The following is a 19,198-nucleotide window of genomic DNA, read 5'->3' on the forward strand; positions in this document are numbered from 1 at the left end:
ATTGCATTTATACTTTTTTTTTTTTTGGTAAGCATCGCATTTATACTTCACAAGGGCCACAATATGCACACCCATTGCATTCTAGAGATCAAGAGATCCTCAAAGAAAATCGAGCTTCTTCTACCAAAAGAATTATTTGAATTCATTAGTCATTACATGTGTCTGACTAATTGGAATCACCCAACAGCATTTTTGGCCCATGGCAGATTCGAATATTGAACCTACATTCAAAGGACAGATTCCTAGACAAACCGGAAGCTGATATGAATTCAATTTCACTCAATTCAGCTGGATCACTTACCATCCCTTCCATGACAACCAGGTCTGCGTCACTTGCCAAGTAAACAAGCTCTTGTGAAACCATAGTGAGATCAATAACCTGAAGATGATGAGATGGAAAACAAGAGAGAACAGTTACCATAGGGATTATAATCAACTACTTACAGCATGGACAACACATGCAGGGGATATCAAGACTCATCATTTAATTAAAATTGATGCTCCATTCCCTTACCGGCAAATCATTACCAGAATTGGCAATTAAAAGATTTGAAGTGTCAACACCCATGAGCTGTCCATTCTCATCCTTCAACTAATATGTTGCACTTGAAATGTCAGAAGTAATTAATATGTAGGCATATCACATACATCAAGATAAGAGAATCTTCCCATTACCTTTGCAATAATCTCGATGAGTTCCGGGTAGGTTATATCATTGATTGAAGGCAAGTCATTAGCAGCTAAAACAACCTAGCCCAAAACAATTTTTGAGTTGTCAATTTATGCTAATTGATCAAAATACATGGTCATAACATAATATCCAACTTCAATATAAAGAAAGATGTAACCCATCACCCATTGCTTTCTTTATTAAAGATATGTAGAATTTTTACCGAAACTTCAAATAGTTGCCAGGTCCACCCTTATTTTTTTGTATATAGATGTTTCCAAGTTCATACTTTGATCTGGTTAGTGTTCCATTTCAGTCAGTGATTCTTAGGTTGGTTAGTGAATTCAAGTACCTAGATTCAATTCCACATAAATTCACTTGATCATTGATATAGACTTATTTAGTTGGTCAATTAGCGTAGTTCACTAGTTTCATTTGCAAGATTCATCAACTTGATCCTTCACAAGATTTCAATTTTTCCAAGTCATCAGTTCCTCTCTTCAAAAAACAGATACTGTGTCCCAAGGATACAAGTAGTTTGAAAACTTGATTTGAGCACTGGGCTTAATTCACAGTGAATCAAGAATCAGTTTAGGCAAATCAAGTGTATGGTGAAACTGGTAATATGCTGCAACCGGTCAAACAATGAGAGCAGCACGGAGGTCTGCAATTGATAGTCTAGAATAGTTTCAGTACTTTATATTTTTATTTTTTGATAGGTTCAAAATAATTAAAAGTATAGGCCACAAACAACAATATTCCAAATTTTAGTACAACCACTACCACATGCTTCTTGAAGACAACCACTGATGACAACCTCTACATAAATAAAAGAAAAAGGTGGGAGGGGCGTTTGACACATTGATCATGTATGTCACAGGCAATGAAATTTTTATTATATCACCCAATCATTTAAGTATCCCCAGTTTTGTACATTCGAGACAAAAACCACAAAAACAAACAGGTTCTGCCACAACCCTTGCCAGACTTGATTATCTCTCCCCCTCAATCACAAAAACCTCCAAACAAGAAGATCATTGTGCCACGTGATTTGACTTCTCTTTGAAATCTTCAGAGTTGTATGGGTTTACTTCCCAAAACCTGCTTCCAGCATCACCTTTCTCACCATGGTAGACATGGCTGTAATTGATGCAGGGAGAAATTGGCTCACAAGGTTCTTTTCCAGAACCTGGGCCAAATGCTGGTCCAAAGGCCAGCACCAGCCCAAGTCACAGGCAGGTCCTTGCTGTCCCAATCTGGCCCTGCTGAGTTTATTTTATATAGTTCTTTTTGGGTCCCACTTGGGTCCATTATTTTGGAACAGCTGCTGTAGAAGACTTTTTGTATTCTTAGTTTGTCTTTTCATGTTCCTAGATTAATTAATGTAGTGGGTTTTACTTTCCTACGTAGAGTTAATGAGATTGTTTTAAGTTCCTTGGTGTACTAATTGCCTTTTAATTTCCTAGTTAGAAGTTTGAAAGTTGTAGTTAATTTATTTAATGCTTTATTAGGTTTATTTTCTACGTGTGGGGAAGCCCAAAAGTCCTTTTGTACTCTCAATGTAACTAGAGGCTTTAGCTTCCACATTTCTCTACAAATACAAAATGTGGGGAGGGTTCTCATAACCTCCAGAATTTGTCAAATCTTCTTGTTAGAATCCTTGTGAGAAACAAGAGTTGTGAGACTCAGCAACCCAGGTGGGACTCCTGCGGATTGGCCTAGGTAGGACTCGTACAGCTGGTAGACTGATGGGAGTCCAGCTCTAAAATCTAGCTATCCATTTTCATACCTATCTATTCTCTACCAGATTTCGATCTTGTCAGGCAGCCTTTTTAGGTCTGCACCAAATAGGTATCAGAGCATGGCTCGACAAGAGAATAACCTTGATTCAAATCCCTTCATATTCAAGACCAGAGTTTGATTGCCTAATGGAAGAATAGCCTTGTTGGTTGTTGGTGAATGATGGCGTGACAACACCATTTCACAATCCATTGTGGATATGTTGTCTCAAACAGGCGAGATAGTCATCGAGCCAGCCAATCAAGTGATTGCTGAATTTAAATGACCTCATACTATGACAACGCTCAATGCCGAATTTTTCCAAGTTCAAAGAAAATTATCAGAGTTGGTCGTGATTGACAGGAACAGCGAAAGGGTGAGATTGATCCGATTGACAATATTTGCATCCTACGACCCTCGTATCTACGCAAGACCTGAGTTTTTTAGAGGATTAAAGCTAGTAATGACCATACCAACCGGTGCAACCACAGGAAGAACCGACTAAATCAACAGAAGAAGAAACAGTGATTGAAGCATCGTCAACAACAGTTGAATAGATTGAGATTCCATTGAGATAGCATATCTTGAAGAAATTCAAGTACACAAAACAGAAGAAATTCAAGCTGAAACAGTAGATGAGAATGTGATCGATAAGTTCAGCACTTCCATTGAAGCAAAGATTGCTGATGCAGATCCAAAGATTTCTACGAGTACTTTTTTCACTATTGAGATCAAGAATAGTGAAATAGAACCTGAAGAATATGTGGTTACTCCCTTCGTAACTGAGATTGAACCAGAAGTGGAGAGTGAGAATATTGATTTTATTTTTCTGCCAAACTGTTTTGACGAACGTGAACTACAATTGCACGACTACATCCCTGAGTTCAGAAGAGCTGCCAGAGCATTGTTTTGGATTAAAATCTGATCTCGACACCAAGCTGATCCCTTCCTTGACCAAAACTCGAGGTCGAGTTTTTTCTAAGAAGGGAAGAATTGATGTAGGGAGAAATTGGCTCACAAGGTTCTTTTCCAGAACCTAGGCCAAATGTTGGTCCAAAGGCCAGCACCAGCCCAAGCCATAGGCAGGTCCTTGCTGTCCCAACCTGGCCCTAATGAGTTTATTTTATATAGTTCTTTTTGGGTCCACTTGGGTCCATTATTTTGGAACAACTACTGGAGGAGACCTTCTGTATTCTTAGTTTGCTTTTTCATGTTCCAAGGTTAATTAATGTAGTGGGTCAGTATTTCACTTGTGTGACAAGTGGGCTTATGTGAGATTCCTACAGCATGCCTAGGTGGGACTCCTACGGCTGGTAGACTGGTGGGACTCCAGCTCTACAACTTAGCTATCTATTTTCATACCTACCTCTATTCTCTCCTAAATTCGATCTTTAATGTAGTGGTTAGTATTTTACTTGTGTGACTCAAGTGGGCTTAGGTGAGATTCCTACAGCATACCTAGGTGGGACTCCTACGGCTGGTAGACTGGTGGGACTCCAGCTCTACAACTTAGCTATCTATTTTCATACCGACCCCTATTCTCTCCTAGATTTGATCTTTAATGTAGTGGGTTAGTATTTTACTTGTGCGACTCAAGTGGGCTTAGGTGAGATTCCTACAGCATACTTAGGTGGGACTCCAGCTCTACAACTTAGCTATTTATTTTCATCCCTACCCCTATTCTCTCCTAGATTCGATCTTGGCTTGCTTACCCATTAATGTTTGCATCAGTAAAACTCAGATTCACAGCAAATGTCAGTGGATATGCGCACACACACACATTCATCCGGTGTGAAGTATTGGATACCAATTTTGGAGTGTCCTTCAACAAAGAACAACTTCAAAATTATGATGGCTGAGAAGCATGAATGTTACTGACCCAATCCAATTTACATAAATATCATCTCTCAACAATGAATCGAACTGCTTTCATGATTGAAATTCAAACAAGGAATTTTTTTCTCTCTAAATCTTTTAGGCACTGAAAGCAAACCTGTGTACCATGTCGAAGTAACTCTCTGGCAAATGGCAGGATTCCCAAGATGATATCTGCACCAGAATTATCAACAAAAATTACAGCCTGCCATAAAACCAAACAAGCTGATTAGTGGCCTACAAAGCAACAAAACTTTCTTCTAACTGTCCACATCACTAAAATACAAACTGCACAGATACTAGCTGAGGGAAATAGCAAAGAAGAAAGTAGTAACCTTTTTCCAGGATTTCTTACTCCATCTGAGCTTAAATGTGTCTAAATCATCAATAACCCAAGGTCGAGGCACAAGATTTTGACAAGTAGCCATAAAGGACATTCCATCTTTAGCGAAAAGCTCTGCAAGCTACAAGAAATGCAAGCACACATACATGTTAAAATGCAAGAACCATTGGAATCCCAACTTCCAATGTGATGCAAACACTAAGTTTCACAATTATGAAGAAGCTGATATAGGAAAAGGTAGAATTACAAGAAAGATTGAGCAAAATTATACTCCAGGTTATTAAGTATTTTCTATGCATTCATGTGAAGGCTTAAAATGAAAAAGGTTCACCTCCAACAACCTCATGTTGCATATACCATGACAGGATTTACTTTCCAGATTGATCATTTCTTATAAAAACCATTTTTTAATTTTTCACACATGTTTCAGTGTCCAAAGATGTGACACCGTATTCCCATGTTTGAAAGCACCATTTCTTCAAAGACCATTATTTCTTTCCTTTCATAATATTAAAAAGAATTTCTGAAACTTGCTGGCACTTCATCTATCTAAACTAATTATATAACCCCAATAGCAATTACAGTTCTGTTGAGGTAATTGTATTGTTCCAGAAATTGAAATCTTCTTGAAAATATGAGTAGTCAATACCAAAGAACTTGAGTTTCATGTGTTGGTAGACTCTAATGACAGACCACTTTAAAATCCCTTATGATACTGTTAGAAAAAAATTCACTATGATAATGTCAAATTTATAATATCCATGCCGCTAAGTACTAGACATACCTCTGCAGAACCTAAATCAAATATGTTCCCTGCTAAAATGCCTCTAACCAAGTTCTCTATACGTTGTCCTTCATCTTCAATGGCATCATTAAGCCGAACTACACCCCCAAAGAGTGAGATGGCTTTACTGTTTTCTTCATCCTGGTACAAGTGAAATTTCAATTCATATAAATGAGAAATATACATTCAAGTCGAGATGGGAAATGAAGCAGCTCAATGACCAGAGCTCCATCAAGTAATAAAATTGACAATTACCTTGACTTTCTTGAATATATCTCTGAATCCTAATTCCCTGAGCACTTGCTCACGAAGCCTACAAAGAAGCTTCAATTATCCACAAAGAAAATAAAGTTCAGCCTCTTTGTCATAAAATGGTCTTATTTTAAAAAAATGCTCCCAACATGGTAAATTCCAGTGACATATTCTGGGACTTGGCTTACAATGCCATCAGGGGGTCCACCATGACTTTCAGGATCTTTCTTGAAGTCCTCAAGTATCTCTGTGTACCTTCCAACATATTCAAATATCCGAAATAGAATTAGAGAAGTTTATACCCAAACGGCTCAAGAAATGTGTGATTATGTGCATGTGTGTGTGCATGAGAGAGAGAGAGAGATGACAAGAAACCTTTAAGTGCATCATTGTGATATCTATGAGTGCAAATGATGTTGGTGTGGGTATATCAGCAGGTAGAAAATGCAAAAATTATATAGAGCACAAACACAGTTTTACCTAATAATTAAAGACAAAACCAGATCCAAGTAATCAAGCATGCAACCAAAGAAACAGATCCACACTCTTGTAACCATGTATTCAACCAACAGATGTTTCAGCAATATAGCTTCAGATGATGATTGAAATCCTTGGAGAACAAATTTTGATTTTTATGACCCCAAGAGCAGATAGAAGTAAATAAACAATGAGTTAAATACGCTCACAAAGTGAAATTCGATCATACCCGTAGTTCTAGCATATCTTAACCAGTCTCACAAACCGAAGTACCCAAAAGGGCCAAGCCCATTAGAATATTGTAAAGTATAGCTTACCAATATTACTTTCTGCACGAACTACAGTAGTTGACAGAGAATACTGTATATGTAGTAGCCAGCAAACAAACTATGATGAATGATTAAATTAATATATATATATATATATATATATATATATAGAGAGAGAGAGAGAGAGAGAGAGAGAGAGTAATGTAGTCCTAGAATAGGAATTAATCCCACTAGGAACCAAGTAGAACCAAGATTAGGGTAAGCCTGCTGTTTAGGGCTGATTAGGGGCTGTTTTAGGGCAAAATTAGGGTTTAGGATGGGAATTTGGGAATGGGGTTTATAGGGTTTTAATCTGCAGGTTTAGAGGGTCATTATGATATAAAAATATCTGGATTTGGTTAGGTTTCAAAATTCTGCAGATTTAGGGTTACGGTTCCGGGTTTTTAAAGTTAGGAAAATAGCCAAAACTAGGGTTTACAGTAGGATTCAGGGGCAGGGATTAAGGTCGAGTGTTAGAGAGACTAGGGGGAAGGTTCGGCTGCAGCAGGAAGGTTTTCTGATGGCTGAATATGTCCCAGCAGAAAATTAGGGTTTTTTAGGGTTTAAAGGATAAGAGGGATTTTAGGGTTTGGCTGGACAGAATGGGCAGCAAGTCTGGTCGAGTGGGGGAGATGGTATGGGAAGGCTGTGCTCTGATTTTGGTGTAAAATAGAGGTAGGATGATGGCTGGATAATGCCTAGATGATCTAGGGTTTTGGAAATTCAAATAGAAAAACAAGAGGGATCGAATGGGGGAGGGAAGGAAACTAAAAACAGAAATTTAAATCTCAACTTACTATAGGATTCCACCGGCAGCAAGTTAAGGGATGAAGGATGAAATCACCTTCGAAGAGAGACCATCCCAGCCGTCATGGCGTAAGGAGTCGCAGGATTCCATCCACCCTTCCACCTTGATGTACCCACAAGGATGCAAACACTCTTGAAGAGCAAGGAGCAGCAGCAGCACTCGGCCAGCAGCAATAACAGTCTTTTTTTCAAATATCAATATCTGGGGGAGCCTCCCACGATCTATCTTATTTATAATAAAGGCCTAAGCCAAAACCTAGTACAACTTAATGTCTCTTCCTTCTAAAATCGTGGAAGGGAGAGAACTAATCTAACTTAAATTGAATTAAACAGTAAATTATCCTAACTACCCCTACTTAACTTAAATTAAAAGACTCTAACTTAAAACAATTAATTTAAAAGAAGATTCCATATTAGCCAATAGGATAAAATAACCTATTAACCAATAGGAACACTTCACTTAAATTAGACCCATTGAACCAATTGGATGCAACCAAATCTAAACCGGTTCAATCTAAAAACATAAAAATAACTAAGTATTGGGCTAATCCCGTATGCAACCTAAGTACCCCTAGTTTATGCTCATTAAAGTGGCCTATTACATAAAAAACCCTTGGGAACAAAGGCCCAACATGGATATAACCCAACCCTAGGCCTATTTCTCTAAAGAAATAAGCCCTATTTGGTGATCATTCTACATTAGAGAGAGAGAGTGAAATATTTTGTTTTGAAAACAAAGGCTCAAAAGACAACAAAGAAATGGGTTTCATATGTCATAGTTTGAACATGATCATTTTCAAGAAGTAGAGCTCCACCAACTCATCATGATAAAGAAAAATGATAAAAATATGGAAGGAAAGATAAGTACCTTTGAGCGAATTTTTCAGCTCTAATATGAGCGTCAGGGACTGTAGTGTCACTTTCTGCTCGTTTCCTGTATCAAGACAAACCCAATGACTGGTATCTCACTTTCCAAGTATCAAATACATAGTCTAATAGTGACACCCCACTTGCAACGAATGTATAGTTCCTCATCACTGACATGGCATTATGTTCCATCTACATCCCAGGCAAAATTAATATGCTTTATTGTGAGTTCTTTTATGCTCCCACATGCAGTAGAATTTCTAATTTAATTAGCATATAGGTCCAAATGAATCAAAATGCATTTCAACTTCCCCAAAATGTTAATTTAAGAAAACTGCAAAAAACTAAAAATACAAGCAAAATTATGATCCATTACTTCCAGATATTGGTCCAAATGACTGTTCCTGATTCATGCAACTGGTCTTCATCCATTATCAAAAGTTTACTAAGGATGCAACTATCTGCCAGGAGATCGAGTCAACTTGGATATTAAGAAATAACGCAACTAAGCTTCACAGATGACGACCTATTCATTAATGTCATCCATTCATAATTAAATAAGAGATGGGAATGAAGGAGAAGTAAACATGCAACTTTTATATTTTAAATCAAATATCGGTACAACCTCTGTTCTATTAATTATTTATCAGTCATTAATCCACATGGATATTTGATTACCTCAGCCGGGCCATCACATTATACACAGAGGGTGAGCAAAAAGAATGTCCAAAAGCCTACAATCTTATAACAGTAGAAATCTAATTGTGTTGTATTAAAGCCTGGTCATCAGGGGTTAGAATAGGGGCATAGAGGTAGAAATCTGCCACTGTCCCTTGATAGATCTTATATCCATAGTAAACCCTGGTTGTCTAACATCAGTTCGGTAGAGCCTCAGTCATTGCAAAGGTTGCAGTTTCAAGACATCTAAATAATTATGAAATCAATTACCTCAGTAATTTTTTTACTTGTTTCAGCTAATGGACAAAAAGCTCCCATTTGAGCTTTCATTTGGACATCTTGGAAGCAAATCCACACTGTTGATCACCTGATCAGTTGCAGGAAATTCAGAAGCAAGGGATACATTTAATGACTGACGGAGAAAACTTTAATGACTTGGGTTGTTTTAGACGACATAGAGATCAGAATGTTTTTAAGATTACAATTGTCTTTGTTTAGACTGTGATTCCTAACATGGTAGGTTCCTATTTCTGTTAGCAGATCATGCTAAAGGAGTTTAATCACGAAATAATTTGATTCGTTATTTTGATCAGAGGAAAAATTTAGACATTTCGGTTATTAAAACTAAAATCACTGTAATTCTTATATGGCTTCAACCGATCTCCACAACATCAGTGAAACGATTTTCATTTCGATGCCAATGGAAAATTGAATATTTTTGACGAAAATTTGAAACCATTCTTTCAAAGTTCAAACCTCAAATCCTGTCTATTCATTTGGGGCTTGGAGAGCCTCCTTTTATCTCTTTTCCTTCCGCTTCCAACCTATTCTCGTCACCACTGTACTATCTAGGTACAACTGATACCCCGCTTGTTTTCCTTTCAAGTTCAAAGCTTTCTGTGCTGAGGCTTACATTAATACAATACAAATAACGTTTCAAAAACTCAGAACTCAGGGAAGGACAAATTCCCAAAAACACTGAAGATGCCAAACAAGGGCTTCCTTAAAATCCATTGAGCTTTCATGAATCACAGAGAGAGGAGGAAGCGAAAAAAGAACGTTTTCGCTAAATCACATCTTAGAAGTAACTATATTGAACTAAAAAACATTAGAAAACAAAAGGAAATGGCCTTTGAAGAAAGAAGCTCAGAAATTATCTAAAAGGCAAACCTGAAAGACGGAACTGAGTTTAAGAAAACATCGATCCAAGCCAGCTCGGTTGGCGTCGGCTTCCGAGGATCATCAGATGGGAACCTGTAAGGAATTGTGCAAGCTCTGTAATTCGACTCGATAGGAGTGATTAGCAGAGGAAAGGGAACCAATTCCGAAGAACTCTCCATGAAGTCTCCGAAAGGTGGGACTTCCGAGCCTTGCTCTTTGGCACTTTATAGTTCTGGGTAAAAGCCTCTGGCTTTCGACTCCTGCGCACAGCTTAAAATCTCATGATCCGTAGCCGATGTGGGATATCCTTCAATTCTCCCGTAGGTCTTCTTGTGGGTTCTGTTTTTGTGTTGTACCAAGACCCATCATCGACGGAAACCCAACGTACTCATTCTGATGCCACATTAAATTTTCGTTTTAAAAGTTTGAATTGTTACATGGAGGGACTCCAGGTGTATAAAGGGGGTTAGAGGCTTATTGTAACTGATGTGAGACTATCGTCCAACACAGATAAGCCGTAAGGAAACAAGAGTTATGTATGAAATAACAAGGAGGCTCATCCTGCATCTCCTGTGTGTGGGTCTAAACTACTATCACAAATTAAAACTGGTCTTTCCGCAATCTAAAGTCCCTATATAAATAGAGCCATACCACTTTCCGCACAAGAAAATATTAAAAGTTCTTTTCTATTGATGGTTTTAATAACTACCTTAACCTTAACCACCAACCCACAAGTGAATCTCAACAGAGCTCTTAATCATCATTGATGGTGTTTGTAGCAGTGTCAACAAGTACCCTGAATTATGGAATTCCATCGGTATAGTGTTAATGAATCTTATGCATAAGGGGCAACTATACTATTGCAAACAACCTTGTCCGTTGATGAAATGTTTGGCAGTAAACTGTCCATTCAAGATGAAGTCTATGCATGTTTCAACTCAAAGAATGTATTCTCTAGTGCTCATGCTAAAAATATCACGGCTGCCATTATGGAAGGCTTTACCTTCATGCATACCTACGATCCTCTCCATTTTGTTGACCTCAGTATTCAAAGTATCCACTAAGGATATGAGATTGGTTAAATGGCTTGATTTAACGCGTTCCATTAGCTCTGGAACTTTTGGCTTACTGCCCGCTTGAATTGGGGATTTCCAATTGTCCAGCAATTGCAGGTCTGACTGTCCTCAAAATAAGATCGAAGAACACTCCAAGGGTAAGGATCAAACCCCCAGAATTGTAGCTTGATCAACAGGTTAAGAACAAATTAATTGCAGATTCGATCAGAAGTGCTGAAAAGCACCATAAAAACATAGTACCACCAGCTTGAGGAAAGAAATGGCCTTCAATTGTTGTTATCTTCCATAAAAGCAATCAACAAAAAAAAAAGGGGAACCCTAGTTGTATTCATCCACAAACTAGGGTCCAGTTTTCAAATATTGCAGCATAGGTTGCTTGAGAACCTTAAAAAAAAAAAAATCAGATGTAGAAATCGAGAAGGGCTCTTGATGGTAGATTATTGCTCTGATACCATGTAACATTGGAGAGACTTAACAACCAATCACCAAAAAAAAAAAGGAGAAAAGCAAAGAGAGAGGAGAAGAGAAAAGAGGAAGACAAAAGCAAGGGAGAAGAATATACCTAGCAATAGATTCAGTGCGAAATCTATTGCTGGCATAGTGTTTATTTATAAGGCCAAAACATAGGCCAAAGGGGAAGTCACAATTACAATAGGAAACCACTAAGAAAGAAAGACCAATTCACTAGACTGCTCACTGTGGGGGCATCCCCCCAACTGTGACAGTTATCTAAAACACCTAAACCATAAATAAAATAATATATAAGAAACACTTAAACAAAACTAAAGCTAAGAGATAATATCCAGCCACTGCAAGGCCACTCCCCCTATTTTGGTATACTTCAAATACCCCTATCTTTATTTAATGCGATCAACCCATATCTTTACCAAATTGGAACAAAAGTACTGTTGACAATCAACTTGAAACTTCAGTGTACTTGAAGACACAATCATAAAGCCTTCCACCTAAGAACTGAGCAACCTCTACGTGCTTCACCTGCAAAAGAAAATAAAGATAAAAGATTCATCAAAAAGGAAACAAAAGGGGAAGGGGGTAAGTCAAGAAACAGATAATGAAAAGGAAAAAAAGATGAAATCCATATAACAAGGAGAAAACAAATAATAACGAGGTTGACTTGTTTTTCATCTTAAAAAAAAAGGGATGTCATGTTTGTGCCAGTAAGTAACCATTTTCTAGAAGTCCCACAAGGGAGCAGACAACAAATAATGAGTTCAGATTTTAAAAAACAAATTACCATTCCAATCTTCAGAGAGTCACATTTAAATTTAGCATGAAGGTTCGTTTCTATCCCACGTCCCTGCATACAGAAGTAAGAATTGCATTACACAACATTGAGGAAATAAACCAATTAAAAATGATTCAAAATTTCGAATCATTCCAGCCATATGCAAAACATAGGATATGTAAATGAAATTGGCACTGGTCAATGATTTAAGGATTACAGCCTTAACTTTTTTTTCTTCTTCAAGTACTTGATCATTTTTCATTGCAATTATACTTCACAAGGACCACAGTATGCACACCCATTGCTTTCTAGAGATCAAGAGGACCTCAAAGAAAATCAAGCTTCTTCTAGGAAAAGAATTATTTAAATTTATGAATCATTAACATGTGTCTGACCAATTGGAATCGTCCAACAGCATTTTTGGCCCTTGGCAGATTCTAATATTGAACCCGCATTCAAAGGACAGATTCCTAGACAACCCAGAAGCTGATATGAATTCTATTTCACTCGATTCAGCTGGATCACTTACCATCCCTTCCAGAACAACCAGGTCTGCGTCACTTGCCAAGTGAACAAGCTCTTGTGAAACCATATTGAGATCAATAACCTGAAGATGATGAGATGGAAAGCGACAGAGAACAGTTACCATATGGATTATAGTCAACTACTTACAGTATGGACAACACATGTACGGATGAAATCAAAACTTGTCATTTAATCAAAATTGATGTCTCCATTTCCTTACCGGTAAATCATTACCAGAACTGGCAATAAAAAGATTTGAAGTGTCAACACCCATGAGCTGTCCATTCTCATCCTTCAACTAATATGTTGCACTTGAAATGTCAGGAGCAATTAATGTTTAGGTATATCACATAAATCAAGATAAGAGAATCTTCCCATTACCTTTGCAATGATCTCTTTGAGTTCCGGGTAGGTTATATCATTGATTGAAGGCAAGGCATTAGCAGCCAAAACAACCTAGCCCAAAACAATTCTTTTGTCAATTTAGGCTAATTGATTAAAATACATGGCCAAGACAAAATATCCAACCTCAATATAAAGAAAGATGTAACCCATCACCCATTGTTTTCTTACCAACACTTCAAAATAGTTGCCAGGTTCCCCTCCCCCCTCTTTTTTTCTTTTCTGAGATAGATGTTGCCAGGTTCATACTTTGATCTGGTTGGCGTTCAATTGTAGTATTTCACAAAAGTGTTTAATTGCAGTCAGTGATTCTTAGGTTGGTTAGTGAATTCAGGTATCTAGATTTGAGTCCGCATAATTTCACTCAATCATTGATATAGACTCATTTAGTTGGTCAATTAGCTTAGCTACTAGTTTCATTTTCAAGATTAATCAACTTGATCCTTAACAAGAATCAAGTTGACTGTGAAAGCGAACCTGTGTCCAAAGTATTGGACACCAATTTTGGAGTGTCCTTGAGCAAAGAACAACTTCAACATTATGATGGATGAGAAGCATGAATGTTACTGACCCAACTTACATAAATACCATCTCTCTAGATTGAACTAAACTGCTTTCATGTTGAAATTCAAACAAGGATTTTTTTTTTTTAAATATTTTAGGCACTGAAAGCGCACCTGGGTACCACGTCGAAGTAACTCTCGGGCAAATGGCAGGATTCCCAAGATGACATCTGCACCAGAATTATCAGCAAAAATTACAACCTGTCAAAAAAACCAAACAAGCTGATTAGTGGCCTACAAAGCAGCAATACTTTCTTCTTCCTGTCCACATCACTAAAATACAAACTGCACAGAGAAGTAAAAGGTTACTAGCAGAGGGGAATACTAAGGAAGATAGGAGTAACCTTTTTCCAGGACTTCTTACTCCATCTGAGCTTAAATGTGTCTAAATCATCAATAACCCAAGGTCGAGGCACAAGATTTTGACAAGTTGTCAGAAAGGACATTCCATCTTTAGCGAAAAGCTCCACAAGCTACAAGAAATGCAAGCACACATACATTTTAAAATGCAAGACCATAGGAATCCCAATTTCCAGTGTGATGCAAACACTAAGTTTCACAATTATGAAGAAGCTGATATAGGAAAGGGTAGAATTACTAGAAAGATTGAGCAAAATTATGCTCCAAATTCTTAAGTATTTTCATATGCATTCATGTCAACACTTGAACCCAGCTTCAAAAGGGAAAGTGAAGGCTTTAAATGAAAAAGGTTCACCTAGAACAAGCTCATGTTGCATATGTGCCATGACAAGATTTACTTTCTAGATTGATCATTTCTGGTAGAAACCAACAATAACAACTAAGCCTTATCCCAATTAAATGGGGTCGGCTACATGGATCCGTGCAAAGACAAAGTATAAAATAATAGAAGTACAAAGAATGGAACACAACAACCTAAACAAAAACTTTTACCAAAAAAAAAAAAAAAAAAAAAAACCTAAACAAAAACTCAGCATTATCCCACCTAAATGGGGTCAGCTACATGGATCCTTGCCCACCAATCAGCTCTATTTGAGGTCATACTTGACCTAGACTATGCATGTCTTTCCCAACTACTTTGCCTAGGGTCATTTTAGGCTTGCCCCTAGCTCTTTTAGATCCTTCGATCTGAATCAGATCACTCCTCCGAACTGGTGCGTCCCAAGGCCTCCTTTGAACATGGCCGCCACCTCAAATGACTTTCACGGAGCTTATCATGTATCGGGGCAACTCTCAAATCAGCTCTAATATGGTCATTCCTTTATCCTTCCTAGTTTTGCCACACATCCATCTCAACATTCTCATCTCTGCTACACTTAGGTTGTGTTTGGTATGCATTTTTGGAATGCATTCTAGGTCGATTTCGCACTCTTGGGTGATAAAAACAACTATTTTTATCTTCCGAGAATGCGAAATCGACTTAGAATGCATACCAACGCTGCCTTATTTTATCTATATGACACTTCTGAACTGCCCAATATTCTGCTTCGTACATCATAAGCAGTCGTATGACTGTACTATAGAAACTATTTTGGAAATTTTCATATATTTCAGTGCCCAAAGTTGTGACACTGTATTCCCATGTTGGAAAGCACCATTTCTTCAAAGACCATTATTTCTTTCCTTTCATAATATTAAAAAGAATTTCTGAAACTTGCTGGCACTTCATCTATCTAAACTAATTATATAACCCCATTAGCAATTACAGTTCTGTTGAGGTAATTGTATTGTTCCAGAAATTGAAATCTTCTTGAAAATATGAGTAGTCAATGCCAAAGAACTTGAGTTTCATGTGTTGGTAGACTCTAATTACAGACCACTTTAAAATCCCTTATGATACTGTTAGAAAATAATTCACTATGATAATGTCAAATTTATAATATCCATGCCGCTAAGTACTAGACATACCTCTGCAGAACCTAGATCAAATATGTTCCCTGCTAAAATGCCTCTAACCAAGTTCTCTATACGTTTTCCTTCATCTTCAATGGCATCATTAAGCCGAACTACACCCCCAAATAACGAGATGGCTTTACTGTTTTCTTCATCCTGGTACAAGTGAAATTTCAATTCATATAAATATAAATGAGAAATACACAATCAAGAGGAATGAAAAATGAAGCAGCTCACTGCCCAGAGCTCTATCAAGTTATAAAATTGACAATTACCTTGACTTTCTTGAATATATCTCTGAATCCTATTTCTCTGAGCACTTGCTCACGAAGCCTACAAAGAAGCTTCAATTATCCAACAAAGAAAATAACAGTCAGTCTCTTTGTCATAAAATGGAATTTAAAAAAAGAAGCTCCCAACATGGTAAATTCCAGCGACATAGTCTGGGACTTGGCTTACAATGCTATCAGGGGGTCCACCATGACTTTTGGGATCTTTCTTTAAGTCCTCAAGTATCTCTGTGAACCTTCAAACATATTCAAATATCCCAAATAGAATTAGAGAAGTTAATACTCAAACAGCTCAAGAAATGTGTGATTATGTGTGTGTGTGTGTGAGTGAGAGCGAGAGAGAGTATACCAGTAAAATAGGTACTTCTGTATGGAAAATAAAATTTCATTCAGTGATACAAGTACCAAAAAGCATTTGCACAATCACAGAGTCAAGTTAGCCAGGTAATTTGGAAAACAACTAATTTCAAAGAAATTTGGCTTCTAGTTGGTTTTCTGTAAGACTTAGAGATACAATCATGATCAAGTAGAAAGGACCTTAAATTTGATTCGTTAATTCTGATTCTGAAACACCTTGATATGATTGTCACACACAACTAATGATGTTGAGGATGAGGATGACGAATGGTGATGATAATGATACGATGGTGGTATTATTGGTGGAAAATGAGCAGTGGGGCACTGTATGTGTTATGTGTATATGCCATGTACTCATCCTGTGTGCCATGTAACAACAGCAGGTGAAATGGAATGATAGTTTTAACAATTAATAGTGCAATCAAATGAATATACATCTTCTGCATTGAGAGTCCTCATATCCAGTTTTGACTTTGATCCCTTGATGCAAAGAGAATATTAGGAATGGAAATGGGAATGAAAGGTTGAAGGACTACTATATTGGCCAGTAAATAAGCAAAACAGCAGTAGGTAATCTCATGATCCATAGATACTGAGACTATATAGTGCACACGTTTGTGAGATGTGAATTAAAGGAAAGAAGATCTGAAACACCCCCTCCCCCCCCCCCCTCCACAAAAATAATAATAATCTGTTGAAATAGCAGACCCACAAAAACAACAAATGGGGTTCATAAAAATAGCCACACTAGCCAAATGAAAAAGAGAAAAGTGAGCCGGGAAAGCATCATTCTGAAACACGATAAGCATATTTATATGCACATGATATGAAATATTAATAGAATAAGTTATCGAGCAGATGTGAGCTAACAATTCACAAAAGCATTCAATCGGATGAAAGTAATAGAAAAGAAAACTAGCACAGATAAACCATAAAGTGGAAAAGGCATTACCGCTCGGTTCATAGAGTCGCACTAGGGAAAGCTTCTTCCCCACTATTAATTATTAAAACTATCATTCCATTTCACCTGCTGTTGTTACATGACACCACATTTGCAAAATCTAAGATGCAACTCAAGGTGTTTACTTGTGATGAAATAAAATAATATCATAACTATCAGGGAAGAATTTGAGTGATGGAATAAAATAACATTATATATATCATCTATGGTTACTTGTAGAATGAGGAACTTCTTGAAGGACTTTAATTTTTATAAACACACAAACATAGTGAATAAATTGTATCTGTGTGAGTGTGGCTGGGCATTGCAAGGGGGCCAGTTGAGGATGGAAGAGCATATAAACAGACAATGCTCAGTAAAAATAGGCACTTTCCTATGAAAAATAAAATATTCATTCATTGAAAAGTACCAAAAAACATTGCACAATCACAGAGTCAAGATAGATCAGGTTATTTGGAACACAACTCATTCCAAAGAAATTTTACTACCAGTTTTGTCACATCAGCCATAAGCCACCTCAGTCATAGGTTATCTGTAAGACCTAGAGATGCAATCACAATCAAGTGGAAAGGACCTTAGATTTGATTGGTCAATTCTGACTCTGAAACGCCTTGATAAGATTGTCACACATAACTTTAGCATGATATACAAAGGAAATGGTTGATTTATTAGAAAAGATAACAGGGAGAAGGACAAAAGACAACAAAGAAATGGGTTTCATAATGTCATAGTTCAAACAGGATCATTTTCAAGAAGCAGAGCTCCAGCAACTCATCATGGCAGAGAAAAATGATAAAAATACGGAAGGAAAGACATAAATACCTTTGAGCGAATTTTTCAGCTTTAATATGAGCGTCAGGGACTGTAGTGTCACTTTCTGCCTGTTTCCTGTATCAAGACAAACCCAATGACTGTGGTATCTCACTTTCCAAGTATCAAATACATAGTCTAATAGTGAAAACCCCCCACTTGCAATGAATTTATAGTTCCTCATCTCTGACATGGCACTATGTTCCATCTACATCCCAGGCAAAATTAATATGCTTTACTGTGAGTGCTTTCATGCTCCCACATGCAGTAGAATGTCTAATTTAATTAGCATATAGGTCCAAATGAATCAAAATGCATTTCAACTTCCCCAAAATGTTAATTTAAGAAAATTGTAAAAAACTAAAAATACAAGCAAAATTATGATCCAGTACTTAACTTATGGTCCATTACTTCAGATATTGGTCCAAATGACTGTTCCCAATTTATGCAACGGGTGTTCATCCGTTCACAAAAGTTTACTAAGGATGCAACTATCTGCCAGGAGATCAAGTCCACCTGGATATTAAGAAATAACGCAACTACGCTTCACAGATGACGACCTATTCATTAATGTCTTCCATTCACAATTAAATAAGAGGTGGGAATGAAGGAGAAGTAAACATGCAACTTTTATATTTTAAATCAAATATTCGGTAGAACCTCTGTTCTATTAATTACTTTTCAGTCATTAATCCACATGGATATTTGATTACCTCAGCCGGGCCATCACATTATACACAGATGGTGAGCAAAAAGAATGTCCAAAAGCCTACAATTTTATAACAGGAGAAATCTAAATGTGTTGTATTAAAGCCTGGTCATCAGGGGTTAGAATAGGGGCATAGAAGTAGAAATCTGCCACTGTCCCATGATAGATCTTATATCCATAGTAAACCCTGGTTGTCTAACATCAGTTTGGGAGAGCCTCAGTCATTGCAAAGGCTGCAGTTTCAAGACATCTAAATAATTGTGAAATCAATTACCTCAGTAATTTTTTTACTTGTTTCAGCTAATGAACAAAAAGCTCCCATTTGAGCTTCCATTTGGACATCTTGGAAGCAAATCCACACTGTTGATCACCCGATCAGTTGCGCG

General features: G+C 37.3%; 1 protein-coding gene across 4 annotated transcripts in view; it reads right to left on the reverse strand.

Moving 5' to 3' along the window:
- The window catches only part of LOC122661999 (damage-control phosphatase At2g17340-like), a 34,914-nt gene that overhangs the window by 689 nt on the left and 15,027 nt on the right, over positions 1-19,198 (reverse strand). The window contains exons 2-12 of one of the 4 annotated variants that reach the window (XM_043857532.1): positions 18,112-18,181; positions 16,145-16,207; positions 15,961-16,029; positions 15,701-15,841; positions 14,158-14,286; positions 13,928-14,014; positions 13,230-13,304; positions 13,069-13,146; positions 12,853-12,930; positions 12,333-12,395; positions 11,971-12,073 (exon numbers count right to left, since the gene is read on the reverse strand). In XM_043857532.1, coding sequence (XP_043713467.1) covers positions 11,993-12,073; positions 12,333-12,395; positions 12,853-12,930; positions 13,069-13,146; positions 13,230-13,304; positions 13,928-14,014; positions 14,158-14,286; positions 15,701-15,841; positions 15,961-16,029; positions 16,145-16,207; positions 18,112-18,181 — 934 coding nt within the window. In that variant the 3' untranslated portion in view covers positions 11,971-11,992. Of the gene's footprint in view, positions 1-301; positions 380-514; positions 593-675; positions 751-4,442; positions 4,530-4,659; positions 4,789-5,451; positions 5,593-5,706; positions 5,776-5,891; positions 5,959-8,163; positions 8,230-10,010; positions 10,189-11,970; positions 12,074-12,332; positions 12,396-12,852; positions 12,931-13,068; positions 13,147-13,229; positions 13,305-13,927; positions 14,015-14,157; positions 14,287-15,700; positions 15,842-15,960; positions 16,030-16,144; positions 16,212-18,111; positions 18,182-19,198 lie in introns of those variants that run through there. The other 3 variants (XM_043857534.1, XM_043857533.1, XM_043857531.1) reach the window with 3 other exon arrangements.

This window comes from Telopea speciosissima, chromosome 5 (assembly GCF_018873765.1).
Source record: "Telopea speciosissima isolate NSW1024214 ecotype Mountain lineage chromosome 5, Tspe_v1, whole genome shotgun sequence".
Taxonomy (NCBI): Eukaryota; Viridiplantae; Streptophyta; class Magnoliopsida; order Proteales; family Proteaceae; genus Telopea; species Telopea speciosissima.